Here is a 13,313-nt window from a genome sequence, read left to right on the forward strand (position 1 = left end):
GCTGCAGCCCCAGGAAAGGGCTGAGGTATGGAGACTGGGAGGCTGCTGCCAGAGATAAGCAGTGCCCTCGCTTCCCAGCCGGGCTGAGGACTGGGTGGGACTGGATCATTGTGTGTCCCCAGAGAATGAATGGGTCTCCCTAGCTTGGGAAGAGAAGGGAAACCAGCAGTCCTGCTGCTTGCTCCCTCCTGCTGTGTGCGAGCACATCCAGCCCCTCGGACCGTCACCAACATGGCTCAACGGGGCTGGCTCACTCCCAAATGGACAAGGCAGTTTGCACTCATTCCTGCAGCTTTGCATCTGCAAATATTTGGAGGAAAATAGCCACAAATGCCTCAGATGTCTTTTTTTTTTTTCTTTTGATATCTCTTTTCCAAGCTATAATCATGTGGTTATTCCTGAAAAAAGAAAAACTAAGAAGAAGGTGGGGATGCTCAGGTGCCTTTAGGGCCAGCCCTGAGGTCCTGACCCATGGCTTCACCTCCGTAGGACTGGTCTTGCCTGCGGAGGCTCGCAGAAGCTACCAGACCCTGCGAGGAGCTGCCTGCTCACCGGCCCACGTGTGTGCCACGTGCTGCCGGCCTGGCAGCTGCTGACCCCCCCTCCCGGTGCACACCTGGGGCGGGGGGACCGCTGCCTCTGCCCCCACTCCCAAACGGGTGCTGCTAGCAGCAGATGGAAATAGCAGCAGCTCTGTTGATTTACAACCACAGCCCTGACTTTAATGGGCTGTTTTTGCTCCCCGACAGCTACGGATTCGGTCTTTTTTTTTTTTAACAAGCCTCTCTTTTTCCCTGCGTGTGAGCCATTAGCTCCTCGCACCAAGGGCGTGTGGGGAGGCGAGGGTTCGCCCTGCGTGCTGGGGTACACGCGAGCTGCTCTCATCTCCCCTTTCAAAAAAACAAACCCAAATCCTATAAGCATAAAAGGCCTTTGTCTGCAGAGGTCCCTGCTCCCTTGGGAGAGGCAGCCAGCGACCGTGAGCAGGCGGGTGCTGCTGCTGCCCGGCGAAGGGCCGGTGGGTGGTGGCAGCCCCGGAGCCGGCCCCGGGCGCCCCAGCCACGCCGCTGGGTGATGCCTCCCCACGCCAGCCCCGGCAGGAATGTTTGCTGTCACCGCAGCCTGCGGCGAGGAAATATTTTCCAAGCAAAAAAAGGCCTCCCAGTGTATTTCGCGCTGACGGGTTCCAGCAGCCCTCTGTAGCCGTCTTGTTCTGCCGCCGCCGGGACACCTACCCGGAGGAAGAGAGGAGGCGAAGGTGGGAGAGCTTTAAAAAGCTCTGGTTAAGTTTGTTCCACCCTGGCCGTCCCCCTCTAGAGCGGGGCTTTAGAGGCTGCAAAACACCCGTCGGCTGCTCAGGGCGGGGGGGACACGCAGATGGTTTCCCGTCTGCCTGGGATGCTCAAACCCCCCTGCCCAGCAGCACGTCCCACGGGAGGGGAGGAGAAGCAGGGTCCTGCGTGCTGCAAAGCGGGGCAGCTCCAGGGATGTTAAGGGATGTCCCGGCTCCTTCCCAGGCTGGGCTGCGAATGTAGGTCAAAGCCCTCTCCTCACTGAAATCCAGTGACGATGATGGTGTTACAGGCTGGGCTGAAATATGTACCTCCGGGTCTTTACTCTGGCACCAAAACAAAACGTACTCAGAAAACTGTGAAAAATAAACCCAGCTTGTGAATGCAGCTGATTGGAAGTTTTTCCAGCAGAAAGTGCTGTCCGACCCATGTAAAATCATTCCTCGGGCATGTGTTGATTTGGGCAATGTTTCCTCTGAAAAAAAAAGATCAGAGCGAGGGGGGAGAGATGTTTGGAGAGAGCCAGAGCCGCTGCCTTCAGCAGAGCTTTTCCATCCCCGCTGCAGAACGGCTCTCCCTTGGAAATGCATTTTATTTAGCAGCCCGCTGCCTGGTACGTGCTGCCGTTGCAGGGGGCAAAACCAGATCATCTGCTGCGGACTTGGCTAAGATGCTGGTCCTCGGCGGGGATGCTTCTGCTGCCTCCACGCTTTTCCCCCAAGGATGCAAGAATGCGAGTTTTACCGGGCGTGAAACACTGGCTTAGTTTTGTGGGGGGGAAAGGGTCTCGGCAGCATGCAGGAGCCAGCCCCTGGGAGAAAGCCTGGCTGGGACGAGCCGTGCCAGTGGGCATCGCAGCTTGGTCAGTGCATCCCACCTGGGACAGGCAGCCTCAGCTCTTGGGCTGCCTCTTCCTAAAAACACCCTATTTCCCACCAGCCTCGTTGCAGCCATTTTTGGGGCCAAGAGCAGGTGCCGAATGCTTGTCCTCAAGTTGAGGTGGTTTTTTTTCATTGGAGATTTACTTTTTTTAGCAGAAAAAAAGGACTACTCAGCCAAATGAATGTTTGTTAGGCAAAAGTTACACCAGTCATGTAGACAAAGCTTTCCCAGATCCTAACAGCACAGGTCAAGATGAAATTTTTGCCTGGAAATGAGTGGAGTGGAATTAAAATTTCATTGCAGGTGGCAGCAACTCATACATCCAGCGATGGGTGTTGCTGGCTCATGGCAGAGGTGGATGCCCCTGGGATGGGGTGCCCATCTTGGACCAAAACCACCGCCGTAATCTGGCTCAAGGCAGCAGGGATACGAGTGCCCTGGCAGCACCAGGCTCACCCCCCTCCCGGGGTGGCACCCACCCCTCGCCCCAGGGCAGGCTCTGCATCTCGCTTGCACTCGTGGCACAGGAGTGGGCTTGTGCGCCCGCGGCCGACCCCGAGCAGATTTATTGGGTGATCTGGGGCTGCTATTAGTGGTCAAGGAACCGCAGACTCACAGACAGGGTCTGAGTCCCAGGCAAGCTCCTGTGTTTTTTTCAGAGCAGAAATCTCCGCTCCTGCTGTTTTGCCAGCAGTTCTGCCAGGGACACCTCGTTCCTGCGAGCCGACGGCTCCGGATGGGGCACCCAGGGAGACGGAGTCCCCTGGGAGCAGCGGGCTCCCCCGGCCTCCTGCATCCCACCCCTGGCACCTGGGGGGGGGTGGATGGGGGGGATGACACAGAAGGGGGTGACGCAGGGGCTCTGAGCAAAGCGTGCCGCCTCACTCCCCAAGCTCAGAGGAGCCGTAGCGCTCAGCGAGCGGTTCGCCCTGCTATTTATACCCGCTGCGCGCGAGAGGAGCCTTTCTGTATAAATGAAGCTATTTTAAAGGTCTTGGCCAGGTATAACTGGTTTAAACAAGGCCGGTAATGACTCAGAGGGCTATAAATGTCCATCAGAGTGCTCGGCGAAGCTGTTGGGGATTGATCTCCTCGGCAAGCAGCCTCCCGTTGCGCTGCAAAAGCCCAGGCAGCCTGTGCACACTCCTGTCCCCATGCTCCAACAGCAGCACCCCTTCAAACTCCCTTTGCCCATGACCCGGGGGTTCGCAGACACAGTTCCTTCACAGTTATCTTGGGCTCTGTATGGGCACGGGCCCTGCAGACCCCCTGTCTCCGTTCTCCAGCCAAAGGCTGCACAGCTGCATCCCTGCAGCAGGTTGAGCATCATGAGCTCCTGAGGGGCTTGGGCACAATGGGATGCCCCAGTGACTGGTTTGGGTGGTCACATCTCTTCGGTTTTATGGGATGCGTTAAGTCTTTTGTAACTGGGTCCCCATTTAAGGTGATGGGGACGATGAGCTGGACCTTGGGCAATGCATTGGACTGCCTTGGGGTGCACTGGCGTTGCTTTATTCCACTCAGTAGCGAAAACCACTGCGTTCCTCCTCCCTCAGCCCTTGTGGGAACTGAAGCACCTTCAGACGACGCCAGGCTGGAAGGTTTCCAGCAGAAAGGGGTTTTGTTAGGAAATAACAGGGAGTTTTTAAAGCAGAGGTTTTGGGGAGGAGTCTCTATATTCAATTTTTCTGTTTGTTTTCTTATTGTAAAACCAAAGACATTTCAGTCTTCAGAAACTGATAATTAAACATAAAAAATATTTCCCTTGAATGAAACCAAGACCTGAATACTTTGGTCAGCCAGGTAAAAGTGCCCCTGTCTGCCAGGGCCTTTGGGGATGAAGCTAATGAAAATGTCCATGGCAGAACTTGCCTGCGAAGTGAGGAAGACTTTCTTTTCTTCTTCTCTTTTTTGATCTGGAAAGCCAGCATCACTAGACATCTCCGTCAGCACTTCCTTCTCCCTCCGCTGTGTGAAAGCAGGGGAGCTGGAGCGGCCCCGCACGCCCCAAGCACTGGGATGAATCCGCTAACTCCAGGTTTTTCACACCAAGCCTTCTCCCCCGGACATCATTCCAGATGCCTGCGCATCTTGTTTACCCAGCAAAATGTGCTCGTGGAGAAAACCAGCGCCGGGGCATCACGTGGGCCATGGTAAACAGCCAGCAGATGCACTCTGTTTATTTTGCTTCAGAGCCTTTCCAGAAGGCACCCTTTTGCTGGTGGGCTCCTCAGAGGGGGCTTTTGCCCATACCCGCATCCTACGCGGTGGCAGATGCCCGCTGCTGGCAGCCCTGCCGGCGCACAGCAGCAGCCGTGGTCCCGCCAGCGCCCATCACACCATGCCAGGGTGCTGCGGACCAGCAAGGTCCCTACCTTGGGCTGTCGTGGCACCCAGGGGCCATTAGCAAATGCTCTCGGGTTTCCCAGTTGCCTCTCGGGAGCTTGTTATCCCCATCGGTAGCGGGACCGGTGCTTACCGAGCATCCCGCCGATGCCGGTGAGCCGGGGGGACCTCCTCCATCCCCGAGGGGGACAATAATGGGACTTTATTCCCCCCTCCTCGTCACATTCTTCAGGCACTTCCAGGGTTTTATTTTACTTTGTGGTGCCAACCACTGATTCCAGCAACTCGTTACCTTCGCTGGCATGTTGAATAATTACAGAGTGGGGAGGAACGTTAAAATAGCACCTGGAGGACTGAATACGCCAAAAATAGGGACGCCAGCCATGTCCCGACCGGCCAGATCCTCGGGTACACTTGTGGATGAAGTGAGTTTGTCTGTGATGGAGTCCCTGAGAACCTGAGGATATCGTTGCAGTATTAAAAAGGGAGATATCCTTGGGCTCTTGAGCAGATATAAAAATTATAAAAATTTTGCATACTCCTGACTCTTCCTTTGTTAGACTTGTTAAAGCCTTGGAAAATATTTTCATGAATTAAGAAGGCCCATTAAATGTTGAATCTAATTAGAAGAGACTTGGCTGTAGAGTTCTTCAAATAGTTAAGTCAATATTATACGGTGTAATTGTGGTAATTCCCTGGCGGTGCCGCAGCTGACGATGGCCTGTTTTAGCGCATAGGTAACTCCGCGGATGGGGGAAAAACTCTCCCCGCCATGGAATGTCACTTATTTCAATGGTTCCCATCTGAATCCCTGAATGAGCAGAGGATATTGTTTCCTGACATGCCCCACAGAAATTGCAGGACCCGCAGAGGCATCCTCAGGAGCGGGACCCTGGCGCACCTTAGCGAACCAACACTGATCCTGACCTTGGGATCAGGCCATGCTGGGGAGCCGGGCTCTTTCTGGCTCTGCCACAGGACTACCCAGAGAGCTTTGGCGAAGCTGCTCGACCTCTCTCCAGCCTGTTTCCCCAGTTCAGAAATGCGAATCCTCCTCCATCTCCTCCTCCTCCTCCTCCTCCTCCAGTTGTCCATTCTTCTTGTTTGAGTGAAAGCTCCTGGGGATGCTCTCAGCCCAGCAGAGCCCCTTGACCTTACAAAGAGCTCCTTCCAGGGATCCTAAAGGAAGAAACTGGAAATAAAGCTGGCGAGAGGGAGTGCTGCCGGCAGCATGTGGCACAGGGGCGATGGCAGGTCCCCTGCCCCAGCTTCACCTTCGCCTTTCCCTCTCCCCGGCTCAGACCCAACCGCTCCCACCTCTTCCTCAAGTACCTCTGTGCATCGATTCATCCACAATTTTCATGCCTTATCAGGGGAAGGCCTCAATACATGCTGAGGGTAATTGCGGTGGCACTGTACTAGCACACCGGGCCGTCTCCCTTCCTGGCAGGCCAGCTGCCTTTTGTCTCTAAGAAGATCTGCAGCTGCGCGGACTCCTTCTGCTTCTTGTTATTGGAATGCCTCTCTTCTTGAGGGCAACGACTGCTTCTATCTCACAGGAGAGCCCCTTCCTCAATTAAAGAAAAAAAAAAGCCAACGCATTTATTTTGAAACAGCAGTGCAATTGGGAGAGTTCATTATATTGGATTAATTATGATAATTATCAGTAGAAGGGAGATAATTACCCTGTTTGTTGTCAAGAACAAGGTAAAGGGTTCTTTTTTTTTTTTTTAATTATTATTTTCTTTTCCACAAACCAGCTTGGCTATGCAGTGCGGGGGGCACAGGGGAGGTGAATGCCAGCACCAGGGCTTCACCCGCTCCCACCTTAGGGCATGTGGTTCATCGCCGCTCGGCCTCCAGCTGCGGTTACGCGCTCACCTGCTCGCTTGCCACCGAAGCCTGGCTGTGGGTCTTGGCTCAGAGCGTCCTTCCCCTCCCAGCAATGCCCTGCATTGCCCTGGTCCTTACACGAAATTGCCACTGCAGCCCAGGCAGCTGCACCGGGCAAGTGCCCGTCCCTGGGAGCGCCGGGAAAGAGGGAGCGGGATGCGCTTGCTGCCGTCATCGTTGCTGCAAGTGATGGAGACGGCCGAAAAGCGCCCCAACTCCTGGCAAAGCTTTGCACCAGTCGCTGGGAAGGGAGAGACTGCCTCTCCCGTCATGGCTTCTAATGCAAATAAGAACGTAATTTAAAAATTAAATTTAAAATAAATATTAGTTAAATATTAAAGAGAAGAAATCATTTTTAAATGGCCGGTGTGTTTCTCAGTAACCCAACCAGGTGTATTTAAATAAGACACCACTGAAAATGTTCAATTTTTATCATTCTAGGTATTTTAAAAAATGTTTCTTACAAGGCAAGCATATATATTTTACTGCTGCTTTTTCTATTCTCTTAAGAGATCCTAATTTTAGCAGGTTTCCTCAGGCCAGTGGTGTGGAAGGCTGCCCTTGTGAGAGAAGGGAGAAGGAGGTGGAGGCTGCAGGACCCAGGTTATTCACAGGAGCAGAGATTTCCGTTGCTGCCCGCTGGGTTGATCCCACATCCAGCCACCTTCAGATGAGCCGCTGTCTTTGTAGGCCCACGTTTATGAATGCAAATGCTTGCGTAGCTCAGAAAGTGCGCGTCCTTGTGTTACAGAGACAAAGCCTTTGTCTGAGCGGGAGGACGTGGTCACTGTAGTTCACCCTCAGTACCGCATCCCCAAGATCTGCACGCCAATGACGCTCTGGGGGCGCATGCTGGGAGGGATGCCCCGTTCCTTGTGACACGGGGGATGTGTTGGAGGAGAAGAGCTTCTCCTCCTCCAACACATGCTGCATGGAAGGTCCTTCATGTCCCGGGCAGGGCGAGAGACTTCAATTGTGGGACAGACAGTGAAGGATGCAATAACGGACCAAGGCGGCAAAACTGGATTTAAGTGTCGGGGCTGGAGCAACAACAGTAGGAACAACCTCTGTAGCTGAGGAGTGGCCTCAAGTGAACATTTTGGGTCAAAACCCAAGTGAACAGGACTCTCGTGAAAGCAACTCTCCTTTGCCACTCCACGGCTTCCAGTCCACACGTGGCAGGGGGTGACAGGAGGTAGAAAAACCTCACCTTTGGCGGCAACAAAATCCCAAGTCCTGCTGACCCGAGGGGGAAATGGCACTTCATAAAAGGCGGCGTGAGACTGGGACCCGCAGAGCCCTGGGCGTGTTGGAGCCTCCAGCCACTCCTCGTGCCGAGGTGCCAGCTGTGCTCAGAGCACGCGAACGCCTGTGCCGCTGCAGGATGAAGGCCTGAAGGTGGGTGAAGTTTACTGCACGGGCGAAATTCTCATTATGGCCTCTCTCCTCCTCCCGCGGAACTCGCTGGGAACTTCAGTACCAAAGCCAACCACGCTGAAACCACACACTCACCTCCCGCACCTCGTGTGCAGAGGGGAAAAAATGATGGTAAAGCTAACCACACCTTACCCTAAATGGCTGAAGCCAGCTGTGAGCGGGAAGCTGAACGGATGGGACCTTCGAACTGATGATCTTTGCCATGTCCAGTAGCCACGTCGCTAATTTTACTGCATTGTCCCCAAACCCTCTCTTCCCGAGCCTTCTGACTGTGCTCCGAAGGAGCACAAACCTCTGCGGAGACGTCTTAGGTCGGAGAGTCCGGTCTTAAGTCAGCTCTGGGGTGCAGCTCACCCAGGAGCCCCCCCCCCTTCAGCCGTTACCCAGGGCGGCTGATTTGGGGGTGAATCTAAAGCAGCCGGCGCAGGCGGGGTGCCCCCCCCACGCCCCCCGGGGCAGAAGTCTCTTTCGCCTCTTGCAGAGAGGAGCGCACCCGAGCCATTCGGAGTGAGACCCCCGCCGCGAGGGGGATGCAGCACCCACACGGCGGCCCCTGGGGGTCCCCCGGGGTGTCGTGTCCCCCCCCCGGCCCTGCGGACCCTCGGCAGGCGACAGGGGGCGCCCCGCCACCGCTTTTAGCCGCCGGGACGGCGGGAGGGGCCCCTCCCGGCGGGGGGGGCAGGGCCGCTCCCCGCGCTTTTGGGGGTACCCCCTCCCCAAGGCGCCGACAGCCCCCCTCGGGTCATACCCCAACCGACCAACCTCCCCAATTCCCTAAGCAGGGGTAGGAAAGGGCTGGGGTGGGAGGGAGGCGGGCTGCCGCTGTCGGCGCGGCTATCGCGATAGGAGCGTGCCCTCCTGGAGGCGGTGGGGTTGTTTCCGTCTGGCGATGAGACCTGAGGGTGCTGGAGTCCTGCGGGAGGGGAGGGGGGGTCCTCCCAGTGCGGGAGACCCGCGGCGAGGTGAAATCCTGCTCGCCGGTGGGTTTATGTTGGATGTCTCAAAACTATCGCCAGCCTTCGCCCATCGATGGCTCGGTTCCCCCCACCCCCACCCCCGGGAGCGATAAATAAATAAATAGATAGATAGATAAAGAAATAGATAGATACAGAAATAGATAAATAAATAAACAAACCCGGCGGTTTCTGGTTGGTTTTGGTTTTGGTTACCTTTTTTTTTTTTTTTTGAAGGTGGGGAGATATAGGTGGGGATCTATGAAACAGGCAAAACCAAACCCCCGGGAACGGGGGAGGCGGCCGGGGCCGTACGCCGTACCTCGGCGCCGGGGGCGGGGGGGGGCAGGCAGGGATGCTGCCGGGGGAGGCATGGCCCCAGCCCGGGGGGGGGTGTGGAGGTGGAGGGAAGCCCCCCCCGCTCCCTCCCGCCCGCGAAGGAGCCGCGCTCGGTCCCCCTCCGCCGGCCGGACCCCGCCGGGAGCCGCCGTGTCCGCAGCGCCGATGGGGCGGGCGGCGGAGCCGGGTGGGTTTCGGAGCCGGGTGATTTTTTGTCGTCCGTCTGTCCTTCCTTCCTGCCTTCTTTCCCCCCATCCGAGGTTGCCGGGGCGTTTCGGCAGCGGGAGCGGCGGAGCTGCCCCGACGGCGCCCACCGGGACCCCGCACCGACCGGCCCGGCGCCGAGGTGTGTGGGGGGGGCGGCTCCCCGACGACGCTTCTCCCGCACCGCCCGCCGCGCCGCCGCGCCCCCCCCAGCCCCCCTTCCCCTGCCCTCCCTGTTTGTTTTAGTTACGAATTTGTTGTAGGTACCTGAGCCGGAGCCCGGGGAAGAGCCAGAGCGGCGGCTGCCGGGTCCGCCGATGGGGCAGAGCCGGGGCACGGCCGGGCGGGCGGCGGCCTGAGCCCCGGGGCCGGGGGCTCCGCCGAACAGCCGCGGGGAGAAAAGGTGCGTGGGGCTGGGAGCTGCCTCCCGTCGGGGCTGCGGGGGGGGAAACAGCTCCCGTCGGGGCTGCGGGGGGGGGGGGGTCGGCTCCCGTCGGGGCTGCGGGGGGGGGGGGAGTCGGCTCCCGTCGGGGCTGCCCGGGGCGGGAGGGGGTGGGGGGGGGGTGTGTGATGGAAATCGGGTCCCACAGGATCCCCCTGCAAAGTCGGGGGGAAGCGGGGTACGGGGATGGGGGGGTGTCGTCCCGGCGCCCCGGGGTGCTGCCGGGCCCCCGGTGCTGGGCGGCGGGGTGCGGATAGGTGCGCGGGGGGCCGCGGAGGAGCCTCTCCCGCCTAGGTGTGAGCTGATTATTCAAATGGGCAGCCGAGGACCTGGGGATTGGAGGCTCGCCCGGCCGCTCCGTGCTATATCACTCGGGCACCCACGTCACTGCAGCACTTGTCCTCCTCTTCCTCCTCCTCCTCTTCTTCCTCCCTCCTCCCTCCTCCTCCTCCGGCTCCTCCATCGCCTCCGGGCGACTCTTCGCCGCGAAGCGCTGCGAAAACCCACCCAAGGAGCAGCAGCGAAAAAGAAACCCCGGCCCCAGCGCCGCTCGATCCCCCCCCCTTCCTCCCTCCCTCCTCTTCCTCCTCCTCCAGAGGCTCCGACGGAGGGGAGGGAGGGCTGGGGACTTTTTTTTTTTTTTTTTTTTTTTTTTTTTTGGGTTGCTCTCTGTCGTCGTTTGTTGTGGCTGTTAAATTTTAAACTGCCATGCACTCCACTTCCAGTATGCTGGGAGCGGTGAAAATGGAAGGCCATGAGCACACGGACTGGAGCAACTACTACGGGGAGCCCGAGGTAAGGAAGGGAGCGGGGGTTCCGCCGCCCCCCGCCCCTGCCCGCCCCGGTCCCGGCCGGGGTCCCCCCGACCGTGCCAACCCCGGGACAAAATTAACTTTGGCATCAGATGCCGAGCCGGGGCTGGCTGCCTGCTGCGGGCAGGGCTGCGCCGGGCGCGGGCAGGGGCGCGGCGGCAGCGCGGCTGGGGGGGCCCGGGGGGGGCGCGGGGCAGCGGGGTGCTGCCGGGCGGCCGTTCGGGTATTCCCCCCCCCCGCCTCTCCCCCCGGTATTTTTCTCGCTCCGGGCGGGGATGTCCCTTCCCCTTCCTCCAACCTTTGCAAGACGGATCCGCCGATCCTGCTGCCATCCCGTCCCTTTTTTAATCTCTCTCTCTAGATATATATTTGTTTTTCATTAACGAGAAAAACACCCCCCCTGCCCCGGGATTTAACCCTTCCCGGCCCGCGGGGCACGGAGCCCCGGGGCTGCAGAGGCTTTCGCCGCCGGCGGTGCGGGCTGAGGTGGGGGTGTCCCCCCACCGCTCCCCGCTCGCCGGGCTGCCCTTGTCCCCGACGGGGCTACCCACCTGCCTCCTCCCCGTCCCCCCCCCCAATCTCCCTCCTCTCTCTCGCTTGCCCCTGCAGAGCTATTCCTCCGTGAGCAACATGAACGCGGGGCTGGGCATGAACAGCATGAACACGTACATGACCATGTCGGCCATGAGCACCACGGCCAACATGACGGCTGCCACCTCCATGAACATGTCCTACGCCAACACGGGCATGAGCCCCTCGCTCACCGGCATGTCCCCGGGTGCGGGGGCCATGCCCGGCATGGGCTCAGCCGGTGTGGCGGGGATGGGCGCCCACCTGAGCCCCAGCATGAGCCCCATGGGGGGCCAAGCGGGCTCCATGAACGCCCTGGCCCCCTACACCAACATGAACTCCATGAGCCCCATCTACGGGCAATCCAACCTCAACCGCTCGCGGGACCCCAAGACCTACCGGCGGAGCTACACGCACGCCAAGCCGCCCTACTCCTACATCTCCCTCATCACCATGGCCATCCAGCAGTCACCCAACAAGATGCTGACGCTGAGCGAGATCTACCAGTGGATCATGGACCTCTTCCCCTTCTACCGCCAGAACCAGCAGCGCTGGCAGAACAGCATCCGCCACTCGCTCTCCTTCAATGACTGCTTCCTCAAGGTGCCCCGCTCCCCTGACAAGCCGGGCAAAGGCTCCTTCTGGACGCTGCACCCCGATTCGGGCAACATGTTTGAGAACGGCTGCTACCTGCGCCGCCAGAAGCGCTTCAAGTGCGAGAAGCAGCTGGCCGCCAAGGACAGCGGCGGGGCGGGCGGCGGGGCGGGCGGCGGGGGCAAGAAGGGGCCCGGGCAGCCCCCCAGCCAGCCCCTGGGGGAAGGCAGCTCCTCGGGGGGCTCCGAGGGATCGGCCGGCGCCGAGTCCCCGGCCAGCGCCTCGCCGTGCCAGGACCACAAGCGCGCCCTGGCCGACCTGAAGGGCACGCCGGGGCTGAGCCCCGGGGAGCCGGCGGCCTCGCCGGCCCAGCACCTCCTGGCCCCCCCCCACGCCGGCCTGCCCCACGATGCCCACCTCAAGCCCGAGCACCACTACGCCTTCAACCACCCCTTCTCCATCAACAACCTGATGTCCTCCTCCGAGCAGCAGCACCACCACCCTCACCACCACCACCACCACCACCACAAAATGGACCTGAAGGCCTACGAGCAGGTGATGCACTACTCGGGCTACGCCTCGCCCATGCCCGGCAGCCTGGCCATGGGGCCCGTAACGAACAAAAACGGCTTAGAGTCCTCCCCTTTAGCCGGAGAGACTTCTTACTACCAAGGTGTGTATTCTCGGCCCATCATGAACTCCTCCTAAAAGGGGCAAGGGGAAAACCTCCCCTGGCGAGCGGGGAACCCCCCCCTGCACCCTCCCGCAGCCCCCTAGCAGCGCGATGGACTATGAACGCTATCGAGCACGGTACATATATATATATCTATCTATTTTTTTTTTCCGTTGGCTCCAGATGTTTGCATCGGTTCGGGAAACAGCAGCCGTGTGTCTTGCAAGCATCTCGGCCCGCGCCGAGGGCAGGCGTGTTGGTCATCCCCCCCGCCCCCGGCCCAAGGCCACCCGTGTCCGGGGGTGGCTGCGATTCCCTTGGTTTGCCTTGTGGGGTGGTTTGATTTGGTGGGGAGGGGCGGGATGGGTGCGAGGGGACGGGGAGAGGGGGGTTTCTGTTGGGCTTTTTTTTTTTTCGTTGTCGTCGTCGCAAGGAGGTATAAATATATCTATTTTTTTGTGTGGAAGTGACGGGGAAAAAAAACAAACCACAAACAAAACGAAACCCTCTTTCATTGTGAAACCCATGCTAGTTTTGAATCCGAGGACCAAAAGTCTTGTAACATTGTAAAAAGGGGGAAAAGAGGGGCGGGGGGGGAGAGAAAAAAAACTACGAAAAAAATCTTAAAAAAAAAAAAAGTCAGGATAGATCGTTGTAATTGAAACAAACGCTTGATGTTACCGGGAGAGTAAACTACTTGGATCTGATTAATTTATCGTTTCTGTATGCTTTATTTATGGCTTATAAATGTGTATTCTGGTAGCGACTAGCCAGATTTTCACAGAACTCTATTAAAGTGTTATTGGCGGTTTTTTTCCCCTGCATCTCTGTTCCGTCGGGACTCGCCCGTCTCCGCCGCCGGCCCGGCCCGCCGGC

At 58.5% G+C, this 13,313-nt stretch overlaps 1 protein-coding gene across 2 annotated transcripts; it reads left to right on the plus strand.

Annotated features, from left to right (window-relative positions):
- Positions 1-9,619: 9,619 nt before the first annotated feature.
- On the plus strand, positions 9,620-13,252 carry FOXA2 (forkhead box A2). Of its 2 annotated transcripts, XM_069786190.1 has the most exons (3): positions 9,620-9,749; positions 10,514-10,583; positions 11,210-13,252. In XM_069786190.1, exons 2-3 carry the CDS (start codon positions 10,515-10,517, stop codon positions 12,470-12,472), a joined length of 1,332 nt encoding a protein of 443 aa, XP_069642291.1. In that variant the 5' UTR covers positions 9,620-9,749; position 10,514; the 3' UTR covers positions 12,473-13,252. The 2 variants fall into 2 exon arrangements, with proteins under 2 accessions (XP_069642291.1, XP_069642290.1); XM_069786189.1 differs by lacking the exon at positions 9,620-9,749 and having other exon boundaries at positions 10,148-10,583.
- The last annotated feature ends 61 nt before the right edge of the window (positions 13,253-13,313 follow it).

The sequence above is a fragment of the Haliaeetus albicilla genome, chromosome 7 (assembly GCF_947461875.1).
Source record: "Haliaeetus albicilla chromosome 7, bHalAlb1.1, whole genome shotgun sequence".
Classification (NCBI taxonomy): Eukaryota; Metazoa; Chordata; class Aves; order Accipitriformes; family Accipitridae; genus Haliaeetus; species Haliaeetus albicilla.